The sequence below is a fragment of the Xiphophorus couchianus genome, chromosome 12 (genome assembly GCF_001444195.1).
Source record: "Xiphophorus couchianus chromosome 12, X_couchianus-1.0, whole genome shotgun sequence".
Taxonomy (NCBI): domain Eukaryota; kingdom Metazoa; phylum Chordata; class Actinopteri; order Cyprinodontiformes; family Poeciliidae; genus Xiphophorus; species Xiphophorus couchianus.
Genome location: NC_040239.1, coordinates 12,353,859 through 12,376,013, shown reverse-complemented (window position 1 = coordinate 12,376,013; position 22,155 = coordinate 12,353,859). Strand labels below are relative to the sequence as shown.

At 36.7% G+C, this 22,155-nt stretch overlaps 1 protein-coding gene across 1 annotated transcript in view; it reads right to left on the bottom strand.

The window, feature by feature from the left end:
• ipo11 (importin 11) overlaps positions 1 to 22,155 on the bottom strand; it is a 113,274-nt gene that overhangs the window by 45,092 nt on the left and 46,027 nt on the right. Inside the window, exons 17-22 of the mRNA XM_028034383.1 lie at positions 17,890 to 17,923; positions 17,591 to 17,631; positions 17,350 to 17,466; positions 12,763 to 12,876; positions 8,785 to 8,900; positions 6,498 to 6,574 (exon numbers count right to left, since the gene is read on the bottom strand). Coding sequence (XP_027890184.1) covers positions 6,498 to 6,574; positions 8,785 to 8,900; positions 12,763 to 12,876; positions 17,350 to 17,466; positions 17,591 to 17,631; positions 17,890 to 17,923 — 499 coding nt within the window. The remainder of the gene's footprint in view (positions 1 to 6,497; positions 6,575 to 8,784; positions 8,901 to 12,762; positions 12,877 to 17,349; positions 17,467 to 17,590; positions 17,632 to 17,889; positions 17,924 to 22,155) is intronic.

The window sequence follows — 22,155 nt, the reverse complement described above, 5'->3', positions numbered from 1 at the left end:
AATCATTTCTTAATATGTTAGTCATTTCTCTTTCCTGGGCCCTCAGGCAATATCAATGAGACATGAGTGAAAATAAAATGGCACTTTAACCATCATTTGCTCACTTCATTAGGGGCTTCCTTCTGCTCCAGAAGAAGCAATTGCTCCACTTAAACAGCACAAACATCTCCTAGTTCAGAGCCAAGTGTTAAGGAAACAGAGCACAGAGCAAGCTTAACATTTTAATCGCAGCAAGACTCCTGACATTCTAATCAGGGAATTTGCAGTGCACGGTTAGCAGTGATGGAACAGGGCTCGTTATCAGAGAGGCCAGGCCACGTACCTGGCATGTGGAAACATTCCTCAGAGCCAAAACTCTCTCAATGGCCCACATCTCTCCACTGCTCTCCACGGACCAAAAGAATGAACGACCGGATGTTTGAGTAAAAAGCAGCCAAAGATGATGAGAGACAGCTTTAGAGCTTGAGAAATATTCTAAAACCAGAAAACTTGATTTCCCGAATAACTTTTCCTAAATTAATGCAAAGAGATGCATAAGTGTAACAGAAATTATTCTTTTCACTCCCCGGTATGAAAAATATCCATTTTAAAATGGCGTGCTACTTTACTTTGACCTGTGACCATACCTTCAAGTTATTATCTTTCATTCCTGCTGCTTTGAAATGTTAATTTAACTCAAGTGACAAGCTAATTATCTTCAAGATATCTAATGTGTTTAAAATGTGAAAAATCAACCATGATAGCATAAAGTTTCTCAGAGTAATGAGACAGAGACAGAAAAATAGTCAAGTGGAAAAAGCATTAATTGCTGACAATCTGCTGTAATTGTACAGGAGCCATATCATAAAGAAAAATAATTTTTTGACACTCAATAGCATATCTAAGAGCCTGAATTTAGCAGGCTCCAAAAAATATAATTGAGTTATTCACATCGGGATAAATCATCTGCTTTGCTCCTGCAGCTCAAGAGTACAGAAGCCATTCAGCCTTTTCAACTACATTCAAAATTCTACTTCAAATAACTAAGGAAGTTGTCTATCAAATGGAAAGTCAATACAAGTATGCTTTTTATTTGGAGTGCAGAGTGTACTTGATCTCAGAAAGGATTTTGTAAAAAAAAAAAAAAAAAAAGAGAGAGAGAGAGAGAGACAAGAATAAATAAAAAAAAAAACTGTTTCAGTAATTTTACTTCATGACCAGAAAATGGGCACATTTTGGTATGGAGAAAAATCAAGACTTTTAAAAATTATATTTAAATAGAGCTGCCACTAACAATTATAATGTTTGCATCATAAACTGGGCCATAATTATTAAGCTGATTCATCTGAATTCAAACCAGTGTACAAACTTTCACAAGACCTGCTCTATCAAGAGCAAAACAGCAACAAGGTAAAACATTCAAGTATTTAATTCAATACATAGTTTAAGTTAACCACTTAAAATAAAACTGTCCCAGATGATTTCAAGACTGTAATAACAATATACTATGCATACAGCATTTAAACAACAGAAGGGCAAATTTTTGCTTTGCTAATCAAGGCATTTGGAAATGATTTTTTATGGTTATTGTTGTTCTATGTTGTTTACCAAATAAGTCTAACCAGAGGCAAAGATTGCAAATAAACTACTGGCACAAAATCTGGTATACACCGCTTCTATTATGTTCCAGTGCTTCTCAATTCCGGTCCTCAGGCCCCCCTGCCCTGCATGTTTTAGGTGTTTCCCTGCTGCCACACACCTGGATTGAATCTATGAGTGATTAACAGGCTTCTGCAGTACTTGATGGCTGCAGAACAGGTAATGCAATCATTTAGATCAGCTGTTCTGAAATAGGGGTACAGCTAAAACATGCAGAGCAGGGGGGCCTGAGGACTGGAATTGAGAAGCACTAACCAACCTGCTACAATGTTCTGACTACATCATCACTGACAAAACAGTAAATAAGCTAAAAGAAACAATTTTAATTAAAAATGGATGTAGCACAATGTAACTATAAAATACTGAAATGGTAGTATTAGAATTTATTTTAAAAAAAAGCAAAGATATCATGAAAAACAGTAAAACTACATGGCTACTCAAATATTTTCTCCTAATAATCTGTTAAAATCAGAGGGAAACCAGAGTAATTTTGTCATTTGTTCCAATCCAAAGATTGTTGTGGCAGTAAAATTTAAGCGAGCATAGAAAGCCCAGCTGGGATTTGCAGCTCCCCCTCTGCTAATGCACAAAACTAAAATGGTTTTCTTGCAACACTGTTGAGAAATCACATTCACTGCTAAATAATACCCTCACACGAGGTGATCTCACAGTAGATGGTCAACTTGTGCTGAACTTGAGCCAAAAATAAAATTCACACATTCCCTTTGAATGCCTGACTCACCTGATGATTATTGGTAAACCTTAAACTGGCCTGCATTTTCATGTCACATTCTCTTCTTTATGTGCAGTCGGTTTATATCTGCATTTAAAGAACACTCCACTATTATCAACAGAAACCTCATACAGGCACCCTATACACTTAACCATATTCTATGCACAGATTTGATCTGACCAATGAAAATGTTATCTTTCTTCCATGTATTTACATTGTGAATACTCCATATTCACACCACTTTTGCTTTTTCATATAGCACCAGAAAACTTTCTAATAAAACATTCTATTTTATTAGAATTCTATGTGACATCTTTTGGTTGTTTTTCTTTGGGGAAAAAAAGAAGCTAAGCTCAGACTAGATGTAGAACATCTGTGAGCATCAATTTTGAGATAGATTCTATTTTGGGTTTGGGTCAGGACTTTTACTAGGACACAAACATCAATATAATTTGATCTAAACCATTTCATTGCTCATCTGGCTGTATGTATTAGACTTATTGTTGTGTTGGAAGTGTATGTCCACTTCCAACACACTTGTTACAATCTGTTGGAGTCACAAATATGCAACAGATTTTCTTTCAGGATTTTCCTGTATTTAGCTTCGTCTATCTTCTCATTAACTCTGTCCAATCTCCTAATCCCTACTGAAGAAGGCATGGTGCTGCCACTATTTTGTCTCACAAAGGGTGATTTTCATTTGCAAAAAATGTTAAAATCCATGTCTCATTTTTCCTTCTCTTTCATAGTGATCAACTCTTTTGTTTTGCTCTATCACAAACTACCTGTTGTTCATGAGCACAAGCACTGGATTCTCAGAGTATGTCTCGCAGGATGACAGTGACGGGTTCATATAAAACTGACAGGCCAGAACATTATTTTTTCAAACCAGAAAGATGTGTTGTTACAGCACGACTATCTTCCAGGGCGTAATGAGACATGTTCGGCTGTGACAAAGCAAGACATTTATATTACCTGGACCAACATCACAGGACAAACATCATAAAGGAGCCTAGCTAAATCAATAGAAGCAGATATAAACGCAACAAAAATAACTTTATACTTGATTTTACACCGTGGAATTGTTTTAGCCTAAGTAAACAGCATAAATATCCCACAATAGTGCATGCACTGAATTCAAAAGCAGTGAGAATGGTTTGCAGAAAACAACTCTGTAAACAAGATATATTTTTTAGAAATGCAAAATATGATTTGAAAAAAAAGCAAATGTTTATGTACCCCACTTCACTTTGTGACACAAGACAACTGGTAAGATGATGCATGAAAGACTGGGTCTTTTGTGGATGTAGATACTGAAACAGCCTTTCACTACAGGAATCCTGGAGTAACATTTAAATTGAACTGTCACTATGTACTGGCTTCTGAAATTGCCTGCTTCCATAGTATGTAGACAAAAATGGCATAAAGAACAGGAAACAATCTATTCTAAGCTGAGAACAATATTTTGTCTATTACTGCTTTTTACAGAAGATGTATTTTCTTTTTCCAGTCTGATATTCTTACCATATGAAGAGAAGGCAGACCATAACTTCTAATAAAGTCAATTATAGCTGAAAGGTTATCTAAAAAATATAATTAACATCCACCTAACCACCTACAACAAAAGTCATGGATGGTAAATGCTCAGGTGTTTTCTCAGTAAAAATGTGGCTTGTAAAAGGACAGATTTATCCTCCACCTTTACCTACAGCTCTTGTTACACGCACATGAGCGGTTAGCATTGCTACAACAGTGTCTCTATATTTCCAACACAATTTTCAGCCTTCCTGTTATCTGATGAGAATTTTGCTCTTCCTTTCAGCTTGAAAACAACAACAAAAGAAGGCATGCCTCACCCTATAAAAAAAACAGTTTCCTCTAAAAAAAAAAAGAAGCTTCTCACGTCTTTCCCCTTCCTCAAACACATTTTTAAATCCCTCTCTTATGTATGGTGTGCCAACTGACCAAAATAACATCAGATATGAGTTTGTAACCAGCAGGTAATTGATAAAGGTTTATCAAATTATGGGGAAAAAAAAAAGTTTTATTCCAATCAACTTCCAGATGCATCTGGACAAAGGGACAAATGAGTAAAAATCTGTATTTAAACTTGGGTAGTGCCATTGGATCTCTCAGAGTATTTCTTAATAACATTGAACACATTTATCAGTAAACAAGAGCTATCACTCTTGGACAGTGGAGCACATTAAAGCTTTAATATGGCCTTGAGGTGAATATAGCAATCAAATCTGAATCTCATGCCAAAAAAATCTGCAGATATCTTCATCCTTTATTGTGCAACATTTAATCTTTAGTTAAAGTTCAACATCCTCTTCCTAAAACTACACTGTAAACCCTCTCTCGCTTCATCATCAGAAACACTTAAAAGACTAATGTGGCAGCTGATTAGTGTTCACCGAATCTTTTAAACATCTTCATCACTTGTGAAGATACAGCCAATTAGGTCCCACTTTCTCAGTGATTGAGGAATATATAAATGCTAACTGTGTCTTCTATTTTATATATATATATATAAAATCTTCTTTCAAGTATAAATAGTTCTTTTTATTTTTCTCCCTGTACAGCTTGTACTGAATTATAGACACCTTTATGCAAAGATTCCTTAGTTACAGTTGTTTCTGTCTCTTTAAAGCTTGTGTATAATTCTGTTTTCGTTTCTACATCTTAATCTGACTTAAAGTGATGCTTTGCAGAAAATAAATAAATTAAAATGAAATGGTTTCTGTTAGGCAGAAGATAAGGGCCTTACTTATCTTACCATTCATCCATGTCCAATCTCTACGTATAACCTCTCCCTTTTCTTCACGGATTTTCCAACCATTGCCACTTGAATTCGTTTTCATCTACCGCCTTCCTGTTATGTTCCATCAACCTCTTCGTTTCCTTGATCCTCTTTAATTCCCTCCTCCACCATTACTGCCACCCATAGCCCTTTGGCTCTCTGTGCCCTATGGAGTCTATACAGTCCGCACAATCAGTGATAGAATGCCAGAGTAAAATCAATAAGTCCAAAAAAGCCGTTGTATCAGTCTGACTTATTGCAATCTGATACTAAATTAATGTCCCTTATAACACTGACAGTCAGAGAGACACATGCGTGTGGTGTCCTTATGATAAATCATCCAGGCAGCTTAATCCAATCGCTCATAACTACAGTATGAGGTTAAATGCCTTGAGGCAGTGATGTGATTTTCAAAAGCAATAGCAGCCAAACGAAGAAAATTATATAATTAGGTTTATGACAAACAATTTTTCAGCTTAGCTCAACAGTTATTGTGTAAATATATAAGAACATTTTAATGGGTCAGATTCTTTGTCTGTGAAAAGAAGTCCAGTATTTGTTTTGAATTACAAAAAAAAACAAAAAAAAACCTTTAAGTATATACAATTGAAATCAGATATCTACGGTACATATGAAAGCATGTAACCACTTTTCCCAGACCGTCTGGTATTAAAAATCAGATTAAACTTACTGTTTTAGGTCAGATAAGATCATGAAAATGAATTATATTTCCTAAATAATAAGAGGGAAAATTATTAAACCTTTATTCAAATTCAAACACTTATAACTACATTTCTAAACAATTAGGGAACCTGCAAGTGAGAATGATATGTCTGTTCAAACTTCCAAATGGTTCAGAGTGTTTAAATTAATTTTAGGCTATTTTCTAATGTAAAATTAGGGGAAAAAAACTTTAAACAAATCATACATATAAAAAAAATGCACATCAACTACTTAATTTGAAGAACGATCAAAAATGATCATTGCTGATTATTCTGGTCTTTGGCCAACATAATTAATTTAGCTAATTCTAACTAACCAAAACCATAAAAAGTTTTAACTGACTTAATGTCCAGCAATGGGAGAAAAAAATAGGTTATATATATTTTAATAGTTTATGTAAATATTTGGTTTTAACTGTCCTAAATATATTACTTCCAAAAATTGTTCAGTTACATAAATTCTAATATTGTTAGTTTTTTATACTCCCTCTGCTGATTTAATTTATATGTTAATGCATAATATTCCGAGGACAAAAAAAAATCCTTCGTACACACCCAGTTGGATAAATCAGAAAACAAAAGAAATCTTCTGTAAGCTCACCCAACAAAGCTGACATATTCTGGAAAATTCTGAGCAGCTCCAGGGTGAGGGCTGGGCTGTTCTCCAAAGTCACCAGCCTACACAATAAGAGGGAGGAAATGGGGTGAACACATATTAAGGAGTAAAGGGAAACATGAGAGGAACAAAGCAGATAAGGAATATTAAAACAGAAAATAGGAAGATGATGTGAGAAAAATGTGCAGAAGAAACATATTGGAGGTGGCAAAAAGAAAACAGGTTGGAAAAATGCAACCGGGCAAATTACAGAGACAGAAAGTAGAAGGAGAGGATATCAGAAGGATGACAAAAACATAACAAATAGGCAAAGAGGTGAAAACACAAAGTAGTATAAAGAAGAGGGGATATAATATTAATCTGGTATGAGCATGATTGTCCTGATGTTTTTAATTTCATTTTACTGGAAGAAAAACAAAAGTAATTATGAAAAAAATCTACAAGTCTTTTCAGATCAGAGAGATTTGAAATGTCGTTAATATTTGGGCCGGTCAATAATAGGGAGAGAGAAAAATAATTATTCACAATTATGATTATCAATATAACTAATTGAGCTTAGAAACTGACTAATTATCGCACATAAAATAGCTGTTCTCAAATCTTTTCACTCAAAATGTATTTTGTTCTCAGATATCCTCTGAATTGTCTCCTCCAAAGTTGCATTTTTTCCCCACACATATCACAAGCGTCTAAACAATCAATGTTTTTATGAAGTTAAGATTGAACCAATCAGGGATTTTCTGGCTCATGCTGATTTCTTGTTGTGTTGCAGGTTCTTCTGATAGAGGTGGCAGTTTGTAACAGCAAATAAAGGAATTACAAGATTATTCCCACTTACACATGTCTTGATTTTTAAAGAGATATACAAGAAGTTCATCAAATTACATGGCATTGATTGAGGCATTACTGGACAGGAGCCATTTTGCTGCTCCATTACAGGTGTGTTTTGGATTATTTTGCTAAAACACACACTATAAGGGCTGTTCCTCTACACCATAAGGCAAAATGACCTCTAAGTATTTTATGAATTTAAACTGACCAATAATTCTTGGTTTGGAATAAATAGGTCTAACATAAAAGAATACGATGTCCCTATTGCAGAATGCCTGAGCCACCATGATTCAAAGTGTACTCTGGCTTGAATCAGTGCTTGTGAGTTGACTGACAAAATGTCTGTGGCCCTTAGACCAAAAAAGAAGACAGTTACTTTCATCGGTCCACAAAGTGTTGCTTCACTTCTTTTTAGGCCAGTCAGTGTGTTTGTGGCAAACTGTAACCTTTTAAGCCATGTCTTACTTTCCAATAGGACTCTGAGGGACCTTTTTACAATAGTCCTCACCCAACCATCTTCTAAATTGTTGCACTACTAGCTGTTAACAACAGATCTTTTCTGATCCCCCTGAAACTCATCATTGGCTTAGTAATTATTTTGACCTTTGAACAATTAGAATTTTTTTCCCTTTTCTTTTCATACTTCTAATTTGGAGTTCCATTTCAAAGTATGTTTGATCATTTTAACTCACGAGCCAATGTTTAACATTTTCCCCAAAAGGTATTGGTAGGTTGTGGAAAGTTTCACAAACTTCTATTAGCTATGATAAGAAATGAACATGAGAGATACTGAAGAGGACACAAACAGGGAAATAATCCATAAAAAGATAAAAGAATGAGAAAATGACATTGTCTTTGTAAACAAAATAAATGCATACAGAGCAGTGCTGGTCATCAGGGAGGATAAAAGACAGGACAGAGATATGCGGCTGGCACAAAGACAAAATGAGAGAATGACATACATTCTTTAAAACATGGAACAAACTTTCATGTTCAAAAAGGAAGTCTTGAAGCCTGAAGAAGCTTTAAAACTACTGGTTTTCAAAAAGCCATAAAGTGAAGATAGTGGACAACATGAACATTCAACAAATTCAGTGATCATCGGGCATCTCCGCCAGTGAAAAGAGCCAATTCAAACAAGATGAAACAACGAGGTCATTAAGCAACATTTATCTGTAAACTGTTTGTAACTGGCCTCTAAACGGGACAGCAAACATTAGCCAGTAAATGAGGCCGAGGAAAGATGAGACAAAGAAGACTCATCATCGATAGGCACTATAGAGAAAAGAGGCAGAAATAAAGACAGCCACAGTATTCATGTGTAGGCGTGTGTGTAAGGGATGAAATGAGATCACTAAGTACTTCATAAAGATAAGCCTCAGGGAATCTCGTTTTCTTCCCTGGACTCATAAATGTTTGAATACTGCATGTTTATCCATACCAAAGCTCCAGTCCGTCCTCTAGCAGATAGACGTGTGGCGGCTGAGAAACGTCAGTGCTCAGTTGGATAACAGGAAGAAGGAAAGGGTAAAGGTTCTTACTCTCTGCCCCAAGGCCCTGAAAGAACAAAAAGATACAGGAATCAATGCCAAACAGTGACAGCAAGACACGGATGCTTCAAAGTGTTCCCTTGCTTTCTGTGTTTCGCTTTAATTGAAGTTCTTTGCAGCTCATCTGAGGAGAGCACAGCAGAGGAATGGATTTATACATTGTTTCCAAACCACGTGCTGGGATTTATACCGTACATTGTTTCCAAACCACGTGCTGCCACGCTACATTTTTTTCTCGCACAAAAATGAGCAGCACAAAATAGGAACCTTTCACGCTGCAAGGCACGTGTCACTGCTCATAGTTTTAATAACATGAAGCTGTCAAAAAGAAAAGCTTTTCCAATTGAAGGCCTTTCATTTTGAAGCACAATGCTTGTTTTAGGCAGCAAGAGTTGTTTGGACATTATATGTTAATTTGATGACCCTATAAAACAGTGCGAGCCCATTAACTTTGACTATTTAGGAAAAAGAACGAACCGGGGCACCACTACAGGAACCAAGTTACAGCTCATTTCCTGGTCATTTGGACTTTAATGACATTTAAGATGATCTGTGGTTAAGTAGGAAATTACCATTTTTGAAGAAGTCAAAACCATATTGCTCTATAGATATATGCCTTTAGTGTAGAATGGGGGAAAAAATCCACAAATAGAAATGCTCACCATAATAGATATCAATTGTTTCACTACATAAAATATAAGATGCAAAATACCATTTTCAAAATCATGGCAACCTTTCCTACAAGTAAAATGTTCTTTTCAATAAACCTCAGCAAAATGTAACTAAAGACTGGCAATGTAATTGTATTAATTAATATTAAACCACTGAGCAGTAAGTAGTAGGTAATTTAGCACAGAGTTAGAAAAAAAGGAAAACTTCTTAAAATGTCACTTCACTGTTGTGTTACAAACAAAGATACACTTGATGTATCAAAATTTATAATTTGATACATCAGACACATCTGATCTGATTATCCATAAAACGTCAGCGGAGAGTCGACCACAACTGCTCATAGCACACCCACAATAGTGAGGAACAGTTTGTAATAAAAACGCTCACAATTACGGTACAACCAAACCAAACATTAACCAGTTGGAGAGAGGCATGTTAGCAGAGAAGCACCTTAGTCAGACTCTTACTGACTTCAGCTAGTATTTCTTCACAAGGATTTTTGCTTCTGTTCTAGGGCTGATACGTACATCAAAAACCATCTCCTTCTTGAGTAGTATAATGGCCAGGCACTTCCATGATTTTCATACTTGTATTTAATTGTTTGAAGACATGAAGATGGCACCTTCAAGCATCTTAAAATTGTACCCAACAATGAACCCGATTTGTGGAGGTCTTCCATCTCACAATAAACCAGTGTATTTATGAGGTGTCTTTATTAATGGGTAAACCTTCAGTTAACTCAAATGTTGAAAAATAAGAGCTTAAAAAGTCATGACATCATCATCTGATTACTACTATTCCTTGCTTAAAAACTAATCCAAGTATATGTAAAATATTCTTATATTCTCTAATTCTGCCTTTTACTTCATGTAATCCTAACTGAACTAAAAGGGAAAGCTTAGTCTGATTTAATTTCAGATAGTGAGAAAGAAAGCTTAACAATGTTTTATATACACTGCGTAAATATCAAGTTTCTACTGTATATATGCAAAAGCATTAAATTTGGTTTTTATAGCAAAGTTGTGCTTATGAATTATGCACACCAACATAGCAGGTCCATTCAAACTCATCTTTAATATTTAACACACATGGCCTCAAACTCCTTTCTGCTGATGAAAACTTAACCACTGTCACCGACTCTTAAATGCATCCAATCCCTTCACATTTCATTTCACTTTGTATATTCAAACAAAACACTAGAACTCACAGTGAAGAATTGGCAAGAGCGTGTTTGTTGGGTTGCATGATGGGGGGCTAAAGGGGATATTGAAGTAGCAGAATTAATCCGTGTGAAGGCAAAGAGGATCCAGAGTAGTGTTTCAGAACAGTCAACAGTGTTTCTATAATGGCACGACATTAATTTGCTCCCTCTTGCATTTATGTGGGTGTAAAAAGAAAGGAGAGCGTCACTCAATCCCCCGCTGGAGCAAACTTGTCATACGGGCAAAATTCATCCATTAAAAACAAACGAGTCAATACTGCAGCTTTTATGAGCTTAACAGTTGACTTAATGCCATGTGAAGACAAGATTGGTTTGTTCCAGTGCCAGATGGACTGAAGTTTAATAGTCAAAATAAACACACTTAACAGATTCATATCCATTTTGCTGCAAGACCACTGATCCAATACTTCACAGCAATGCAACTATCTTTGACCTTTGCCATACCATCTAAATTAGTTCTGCTTGTTTTTTGTTTTACAAATGAAGACCTTTCGATGTCAGTCAGGTCAAACAGAGAAAATTGGCATTTTGTCCACAGTTGCACCATTGCAAAAGTATTCACATCTCTTGAACTTCTCAACATTGTGTCTCTTGGGAACCAAAAAATTCAATGTATATTACTGGATTTTATGTGATAGACTAACACAAAGTAGTGCCTGAATATTAAATAGAGATACATGGTTTTCAAAAAAAAAAATTCTATTTATTACTTTTACTCTGATTTGCTAAATAAATTGAAATGCAACTAACTGCCTTTAAAGATCACCTTGTTAGTAAACAGAGTCTACTTGTGTCTGACTTATTATCTGTATAGAGCCAGCTGTTTTGTGAAGACTTCGTAGAGAAGACTTGGTAGAGAAGATTAACAGAAAACAATATGAAGACCAGTGAAAACACCATACAGGTTAGGGATAAAAAAAAAACCCAAACCTAAGCTACATGTTCCAAAGGAGTTGAGACTGGGCCAGAGGTTAATCTCCCAGCAAGACAATAACACTGTACACGAGGCCACAGCTACTACGGAATTGTGTTATATTTTTGTCCTGTCAAAATCCAGACCTATATTTGATAGAGAACCTGTAGTGAAACATGGAAACTGATGACAGTCCCTTCACAATGGCATCCTCTAGACACACAGAGCTCGTAGAAACATACCCCCCCCAAAAAAACTCACAAAGACTGCAAAATGTGGTTCTACAAAGTATTCAGTCAGAGGACTAAACACACATTCAAAAAATTTTGAATCAACCTCAGAGTTGCACAACTTTGTGGTTATCATATAACCTCCTCCCCTAAAATACACAAAAGATACTCTCTTGAAGAAAAGGTAAAAAGGCTCAACTGGCATGAACAGATTTTTGCACGGCCCTGTGTAAGCCAATGCCATCAAGCAACTCCAAACTCATTTGTTCAACCTCACGAGTTTCACTTAGTTTGCCAGATGTGTTCTCATTTTACTCTCAATGGGAGCTTGTCATAATCATCTGCCACTATGAAGTAATGCAGCCGAGGCACACGGGTCCAAAGCATATTGAAGACTAAGGCGGGCAGCTTCATTCCTGTGGGTAACAAAGCTCAAGGAAGGAGCTATTTTTTCTCATTACCTCCATGGCAAACTCAAGTGATGTTGCAGCAAATTATCAAAAATGATAAATCATAAAAAATGTCTTGCAAGATGATGCACTGCCAGCAGCAGGCATATTATACATATTACCAAAGTATTATAAACCCTCTGAGTTTCTGTAAGAGTTTTAAAGTAGGAGTAGGAAAAAAACATCATATGCATGATTATAAGAAATCAGAATTACTGAAATGTGCATAATGTAGGCCAGCAGCCAGAAAAAGAAAAGTCATGAAAGTGCCATATGTACTAAACATGACCATAGATCACAACAGACAGCCTGGTATTTGTGCTTGACAGTACATACGCATGCAGAAAATACTAAAGCATGCAATGGATGGCGAAACTATGTACCTGCACCAGGTGGATTAGTGTCGTCAGTATGGCACATCGAAGCATGTTATGTTCTTCAGACTGTTTCCAGAGCAGGGGCAGGTACTGAACCAAGCAGCCTACATATGGTCGGATCTGGAGAGAAAACAAAAGATGAGGGAATCAAAATATAAACATCACTGTGAAAATTCACAAGGAATGAAAAATACATTTGATAGAATGTGAGTGAAAAATTTGATCTGAATGATCAAGCTTTTACTTTAGTCTAAATAGTAAGTGGTGCAGCAACACTAAGTGTAACTACAAACATCATTAATACAATTGAATAGAAAATAACTAGCAGGTTTAGCTTAGAATAAAACTGGTGGCGTTTTCACAACTTTCTAAAGGTCAGTGTGATCACTAAAAATAGACTTTTTCATCTTCACGTTTTTATAACAAGAAATCAAAAAGTCCAAAGTAAACCTGAAAAAGGCTCAGTAGCAACACTGAATGGCCTCCAGACAGCAAAGTGCAGCGCTAACAAAGCGGGGCATGATTTTCAATGGGAACCATTGTCAGTAAACAACAAGGAAAATTCTCTGAGCAAAACACCAGATGGACCAATCAGCCTCTTTCAGTCATTACTTCTAGGAAACGGGTGGATTATTGTACAATGCAAAAACAGCATCTGTGATAGCAGAAATAAAGCTAAATGTTTTGTACTGGATTTTATGCAACATGTACACCCATACACTTCAAATTAAAGTGTGTGGTTGTGGGTATTCTTTGTTTTCACCAAATACTCAAAACTTCATCTTGAAAACTCAACTTATTGAGGTGAGAACCTGCCTGCAGAGAACATACTATATGTCACACACTAAGTATTTAATAGGTGGGCGTGCCGTGGTGGCGTAGCGGTTAGCGCGACCCGTATTTGGAGGCCTTGAGTCCTCGACGCGGCCGTCGCGGGTTCAACTCCCGGACCCGAAGATATTTGCCGCATGTCTTCCCACCTCTCCTTCCCCGTTTTCTGTCACCCTACTATCATATAAGGGACACTAGAGCCCACAAAAGAACCCCTGGAGGGGTAAAAAGAAAAAAAAAAAGTATTTAATAGGTTAGCAATCAAAAATGTGACAAAGAAAGCTCTGACTTGTTCAGGAATCAACTTCCTTCTTATAAGTACATATTGATTTAACATGAAATTGTTAATTGTGATAAGAGTTGACATTCTTTTTGATGTACAATTCATATATATGTATATTTTCTTACACTCATAAATCCTAAAATCCTCTGACAGCGTCAGCAGAATCTGTAGATCCACAGCAGTTTAAATACAAAATGTAGCTAATCTCTTCTTTTCACCCAAGAAGATCATGTTTCCATCTCCTCCAGTCCCACGTGTCTACCTGTCATGCCAGGCATGTCCTCCCTCACTACATCCATTAATCTTTTCTTTGCCCTTCTCCTATCTGCCGGGCAGCTCAGTCTTCTGCATCCCTCTCTCACACGCAGACCGTATCTCTCCTCGGCACATGTTCAAACCAACTCAATTGTGACTCTTATTTTTAAGCAGAAAATCCAAACTGGAGCAGGTATTCATAACTACTCTAGCCCAATCCTGGTGGTTTAAAAGCCAAGTCAGCTTCCTTTATCTACAGTACTGTTGTTTTACAAGTGCATCTTCATGTCTCATTTTTATTGCAAAACAAAAGGCTGCAGTGTTTGACTTTATTTAAAAAGTGTACTTCGCTTTAATAACTTGATACAAAATAGTAGAAAAGTGATACAAAGACTCAGAAGTTTTCAAAAAGTATAATATTGACAAACTTGATCCGTTTTCTTTCAGAACCCTTCTGCTGCTTGATTTTGACACATTAAAGAAAAAGTATACATGAACCTCTGAATTAAGTCTTAAGCTTGCTTACTAAGTAGAATTACTTACTAATTGCCTAAATAAAAATAATTACCTAAATAAAAGTGATGCCTGTCCTGCTTTAGTTTGTGTTTTTCTGAATTTTTCTTTATTATAATCACTGGAAGATTTGCACTAGGACTACCAGGATTTTGAGAAATTCCTATCTCTACCAAGAGGGGCCAAATTGGGTATCTTCCTAGAACTACCGAGAGAGGGCCAAACTGGGTTATTAGCATCCAAATATGGCCAAACTGACCACACTGAATGGTCTAATTAGCATCCCTGTAGATGTGAGGGGGGAGGAGAGCCAAACTCACTACATCAACTTTCACGCTGATTGTCCTTTGTCATTGTCAGTAATGGCCTTATTTACATAACAAAGGCGCCTCTTCACACCCTCTCTTGGAGGGCCAAACTGGCCCCTCTCTGGTAGCTCTAGGGACAGGGCCAAACTGGCCCCTCTCTGGTAGTTCTAGTGTTAAGATATCTGACCAACAGTGTGCAGCAGCATGTGGGGCAGTGGCAGTGTTTCATTAGTCACAATTGTTTTAGAAAACCTCAGCCACTCCACCACTTTCTCTGGCCTTTCAACAAAATCTAAATCTTGATACAAAAAACTGCCACATGCCTGCTTGAGTCTCAGTTTGAACTGAGACAGAAATATCTCAATTCAAACTTATTTTAAACATATAACCAATGCAGTAGACCCCCACCAGTATTGGTTACATTCAATCTTGGTTCAATACCGGATCAAGTTTGAATAGATCAATCTTGGTCCGGTATTTGCAGATTGATCTATTCTCAGATTTTTCGGTCAAACATAACTCCAAATTATTTGCATTTGAAAATTTACCTCATAAATCTTATGGTAGAACTGAATTTAGGACCTTAAGAAAGGTCATATCCATTTTTACTTAGACTTTTTCTAATATTTCATATCCTCTTTAGTGGCTGTGTTGCCGAGGTGCAAACCCAACACTGGGATTTTTTATTTCTTTTTTGCTCAATTACACCTTAGTAGGAAGCAGGTTAGGAGCGGAGGGAACAGTAAATACAAAAACACGACATACAGCCTCGAGGAGAGAGATAAAAAGTGAGGAAAATCAGACCCACTAACCAGCCTAGGGTGACATTTGTGAGATTGACAGTGAAAAAGGATCTAAATCTCATATCTGTCATTGTGTTCATTTCAACTCAAGCCGCACTCATGGTTTCATTGCCGAGTTTTTTTCCTTCAACTGCTGCCACTCTTTGTGGGTTCAAAATCCCCTGTGAGTGGAACTAGAATATTAATGGGACTTCAACTGACTCAGATAGTTTAGCCAATGCCAATGACTGGTGAAGACGTAACCAAACTGACAGTTCACCAGGATCAAAGTAATACATTTGACAGATTTAAGTCAAGGAATCATGTAGGCAAAGGTTCTTAGAATGCATCTTTAAAAAAATATATCAAAGAAAAACAGTAGGGGATCCAGAGGACGGTCATTATTTTTAGGACTGACAGTTAAATGGATTAAATTGATGCTCTGAAAAAATGGCATCCACATGACCATAAAAGGAGTGCAGAGAGATGACTGTACCCTCATGGTAAATGAGAGCAGACATAAGAACAAGCCCTGCCTGGGGCTTGTGATTTAAAAAGAATCGGGCTAAGTCGCACTGAAAATATCACTGAGAAATTATGCATGTCTGTCTAACTGTATAGCCGTATTTTTGTTTTGTTGGCCTGGTCCGGGTGTTGCAGAAGGTGACAAATGTTTTGTATCTTAGTGTCGCTTGTTCCCCTCGTAGTACAGGTCAATAACTTCAGCTCGTACAGTTATTCATCAAAGAGTAACTAAATTTCTCCCTTGCAGAAGGGCACCTTTATGTTCACCACAACTTCATTTGTCATACTTGAGACATGTACAAGTGCCAATAAACTAAAATATCATTGCAAGGTTTCAGTAATACAATGTAGAAGAAAAACTCATAAGATAAATGAATTAGGTACAGAGTAATATATTTTATTTACAGCTTATAATTTTGATGATTACCTCTTACAGCTTTAATTAAATTAAAGTTCTCAGGACATTAGAATATTACATCAGATCAAAAGAGGATTTTTTAAATAGAAATCTCATCCCACGGAAAAATATGTCCATATACTGTGCAGTATATGCAGTCAGTACTTTTTGTGGATAATGTTTTGCTTGAATTGCTACATCAATGCAGCCTGAGGCACTTCTGAGGTGTCAGGGAAGCTAACACAGCTTTAATAGCAGCTTTCAGCTCGTCTACATTGTGCCTCGGGTGTCTCTCATATTTCCCTTGACAATGTTCCATGGGTTTGGGTCCAGTCAGTTTGCTGACCAATGCAGCTAAAAACTTGTGACTGTCTTCTAAACTCTTATTTGACCATTTTTTTTTCTACCATACTTTTACTTTTCACTCAACTTTCCATTCACATATGCATGGATACAGCATGGTAAACAGACCGGTTTTGTTGGTCCTATGAAATATACCAATGTGCCAAGAAATTGGATTTTGTTTTCATTAGCTACTAGTTCAATAAATAAGTCATCAACTCTGAGTAACTTTTCCATTCATTCTTATTAAAAGCAATTAACAATATAAGTGTTTTAATGGTTTTCTATATTACTGAGGGTTACCAGTTTATAAAAGTGCAACTGGAACAACACTCCAAAAGCTTTGTCAAATCTCACCTGAGTGTTGACTCTCTCTATGACGCAGGAGATAACATGGAGAACCTGCATCTTAGTGTCACACTCTGTCACCTGCTGCAAAAGCTGGAAGAGCAGCCCAAAGATGGACTCCAGGTACTAAAACAGAGACAGAAGATGCAAGACATTTGAGACTAATTATGACAAACCAATAAAATAAGCTTCATTTATCAGTGACTTTAAAAATACATTTCTTAACAGTTAATTCAGATATTATACTCACAGGGAGGAATTGTTCTGTCCGAAACTCAAAATCATCAACAGGTGACCCTGAGTTATGGATATAACTTTACTGCATTGGATAGACTGAAACCAAAACAACTTTTATTTACTCTGCAGAGATGCAATAAGTCTTTAAAAATATAATAGATTATATTTATAATCCTTTATTTAATCAGGTAAACCCCGTTGAGATCTAGATCTCATTTTCAAGAGGAACCTGAGCAAAACTTTGCAATACAATATAAAATAGATCAGAATGAAAACTTCACTTATTGAAAAGTTTTGACATAGGGAGGATATTCAGCTTTAGTGTTGTTGCCGTTTCAATCCGCACCTATGAGGGAGAGAGAAAAAGAAGCTAATTTAAAAAAGGAACATTCAACAGTGCCACTGTATTAGTACACAACATTTTTATATTGAAAGCTGCACTAAAATGGAAAATAAGCCAAGTTTATAGAAGTTTCAGGTGAATAAAGATAAGAATAGTATGTTCCCGTCAGTCATTTCATAGCCAATATGAAACAGTTGCCTAAAAGAATGCAACCATTATACAAAGAAAAAAAGGAATGAAGAAAATCCAATTGCCCTGATTTATCGCCTCTTTTAAAATGAGTTCTAAAGTCTATGAATCCTTTGCAAACAACTTCCAAAAACCTGAATGTTCTCTAAAAATTATATTTATTCATTCATTACCCCAAAACCATTAAAAACTTAAATGAAAGAAAAAAATCTCAACTGTGACAATTTACTTTATTGATAAATTACTGACTAGGCCTGTCACGATAGCAAATTTTGCTGAGCGATTAATTGTCTCAAAAATTATTGCGATAAACGATAATATTGTTTGAAGACCTTTTTACACTGATTTAATGGAAATGATGTAATAATGCATGCGATATCCTGCCAAAGATAGATACACTTTATTTTCGAAAGAACACTTAACACTTGAGCTGATAAACAAAATAAACAAAACAACCAAAAACAAAAATAAAATGGATTCTCAGTCTCCATTAACAAAAAACTCACTTGGAAAAAAAAAAACTAAACAACATAAAGCCAAAGTGGAAATAAATACTGCATTCAACCAAAAGAGTGCAGATTATGAAGTCTGTATACTATGTTGCCCTTCAGTAATAATTAGATTTAAATAGAGAAGACGGGCACATCAACTACCTGATGCAATAGTTCACACTACACGATTTTTTGCTCCTATTTTTCCCCTTACAACAACCTTAAAACGTTGGTCTTTCTAAGATTGTGTGGTGTGTTACGGTAGATGGTCGTTGTCGCTCTGATCTAAATCAGGGGTTTTCCCATTCTGGGATCTTTAACGCAGCCTGTTGAATGTGACAGGTAGCCAATTAGAAAGCGTGATTCTCCTCCACAGCTGACACGGCTCCAGCGGACATTGGAGATGATATGTGGAAACAACATTAATGTTTATTTAACATGCAAAGAATATAGAAATGACAAGGGGAGGAGTTGGAGCGAAATTGCTACCGCAGTTGATAAACCCGGTAACTTTTCAGCTGTTCTTCGTTAACGTGACGTAAACAGGTTATAATGATTTTCATTCAGTCAGGACTTTACGCTGAAACTAGCAACATGCATTGCAGGTAGATTGTAGTAAAGCATTGATTAATGCCTGGTTTTAAAATTAGTTCACTGGACTTGTAGCCATTATTTTGTGCCCATTGTTGGACACCACATGGCAGGACCGAACCCGATCGAACCGTTATACCTAGGATTTCTGTCGGCTAATGTGTGATCTGTCAGGTTTTGAAAATGGGCCGACAATCGGCCGACAGCTCTAAGATGGTGTAGTGTGCGCTGGGCTTTACACTAAGGAAATGAGGAAGGGAGGGTCAGTGGAGAGCACCGAAGTTGAGCCTTTTTTCATTCAGTGTCATTAACAGAAAGAGAAAAAGGACGGAAGAGACGATAGTGCCGATAATTAAAATGACGTCGATAGTTTTAATTTATCGTACGATTAATCGATTTATCGTTTATCGCGACAGGCCTATTACTGACTGTAATTTTTAATTGGATAAAACTGAAACAATTGTTATTACTTTGAAAACACATTGAAACTCAGACAACTACACACAAAATCCCACACCAATTTATTTGGAACTTTTGGAAATAAAATTCCTAGCTAAATAATTTTTTAAAAAGACGCAGCAGCCCATTGTTTATATATCACCAGTATAATCTAACAGAGTCTCAGTAGGGCTGGAAACATCCACTAGGGAGAGAAATCAGATGACAAAAGAGATTAAATGAGGTAAATGAGAACAGAGAAAGGTAAGGAGGTAAGAACTCAGTTAAAGAAGATCCTTTCAAGCAAATCATTCATGTCTCTATGGGTGTGACAGAGAATATGAATTTTTGAATAACAGTGCACGCAGTCCTGTGGATAAATAATTTTTATATACAATGTGTAAAAAAATGTAATAAATTACCTCGGCTTTGCAATTTTGCTCAAAATGTAACTACTGTGTAACTGACCACACCCAAACCCAATGGCATAGAACATTTTCATTCATTTATCTACCCAAGTTTCTTTAGCAATAGCACACAATCTTGCATTTCTTCCTGACAACACAAACGTGCTACATCAACATTTAAGGTAAGTGGAAAAGGAATTTCAGCAACATGGCTTCAGTTACATCCACAGTAAAGAACACGATCCATTTTTTTACTTGCATCAATCATGCCTCTCAACACAAAGGCATCAGTGAGGTCTGCAGAGATCGTCATTTGTTTCTAGTTTTCCAGCTACACATACCATCAGTCTTTGTGCAATTGCCAGCAGGTCAGAACAGTTGGTCCTGGCAGCTGATGTTAGCTTTTCCCCAGAACTTATGAAAGTGATAAGTCACTTGCTAATCCCGCTGCAGATGGTATCTGTTAGGACTCCCAGGACTTGATCTAATAGCCTTCACCAAAATCTTTTGATAAAATGTACAAAACTCCAAGGCACTGAGTTGTTGCTAAAAAGTTTCAGAAGAATGTAAGCATCTGTGTTCGGTTTAACTGTAAATCACAGACAAAGAAACTAAATAAAGATCTATTTTATTAAAGTCTACAGATCACTCTAACTGATCATTTTAATTACAAAGGGGAAAAAAGCTATCCGGGCTAAGCTCAGAAATTGTCAGAAATTAATTAGTAAGTACACCGTAACCCTCCCCCTACTGATAACTTGACCAACTCCATGTTTAACTATCAGTATGAGTTCAGCAGAGCCAAGCTAGCCTGAATATGCTCAGGGACTTTTGCTGTAGACTTCACAAGGGAAGAAAACATGAATGAGTTGAGGGATGTAGGATGGCCATGATATTGGATGGTGGGTGCAGCCACTGACCATCATAGACAGACATGATGTCATTGGATCTTCCCATAGTGAAACACCAGGCAAAGTTAGAAAAAGAAACTCAGCTAAGTTTTCAAAATTGATTTATTTTGGATTTTTATCTCTTTTATCCAAGGTTTCTTTATTAATGTTCAACATTTTGACTCATTTTATTTCATGCATTTTTTTATTTTTTAATTACCTTACTACACCGTGTTCAAAATTATTATGCAAATTGGATTAAAGTGTCATAAAGATAACATTTTTTTGTTGTGCTATTAAAATTATAGATGGTATTGTGTGTCAGGGCTCTTTGAATTGCTATAATTAATTTCAGAGAGCTGGGTTGATTAGTTTGTCTGCTGAGCTCAATTAAAGGAAATCTACTCAAGAAGGATGTTCCACATTATCAACCTACTATTCGGCCACCCCTAACCAGTGGTCACAAGCAGAAACGGCCGCAGTGGGCCCAGCCGTACATGAAGATTAATTTTCAAACAGACTTCTTCACTGATGACTGCTGGATGGTCCAAATGAACGCAGTAGTGGATTGGTGGTGGATGGCCACCACGTCCCAACATGGCTGTGATGTCAGCAAGGAGGTGGTGGAGTCATTTTTTGGGCCGAAATCATGGGGAGAGAATCATTGGTCGGCCCCTTCAGAGTCCCCGAATGTGTGAAAATGACCTCAGCAAAGTACATGGACTTTCTGACTGATCACTTTCTTTCATGGTTCAAAAAGAAAAGCCGCACCTTCCGTAGCAAAATCATCTTCATGCAAGACAATGCACCATCTCATGCTGCAAGGAATACCACTGTGTCATTGGCTGCTATGGGCATAAAAGGGGAGAAACTCATGGTGTGGTCACCATCCTCCTCTGACCTCAACCCTATTGAGAACCTTTGGAGTTTCCTCAAGCAGAAGATCTGAGGGTGGAATGCAGTTCATATCAAAACAGCAGCTCTGGGAAGATATTCTGACATCCTGCAAAGAAATTCAAGCAGAAACTTTCCACAAACTCACAAGTTCAATGGGTGTAAGAATTGTGCAGGTGATATCAAAGAAGGACTCCTATGTTAACATGTAGCTCAGTCTGTTAAGATGTTTTTGATTGAAATAGCTTTTGATTTTAGTACATGTGACTACTTAATGCTGCACATTCAAAGAATGACTGTTTGCAGTTCTTTATAATCTATAAATCTGCTGTGCA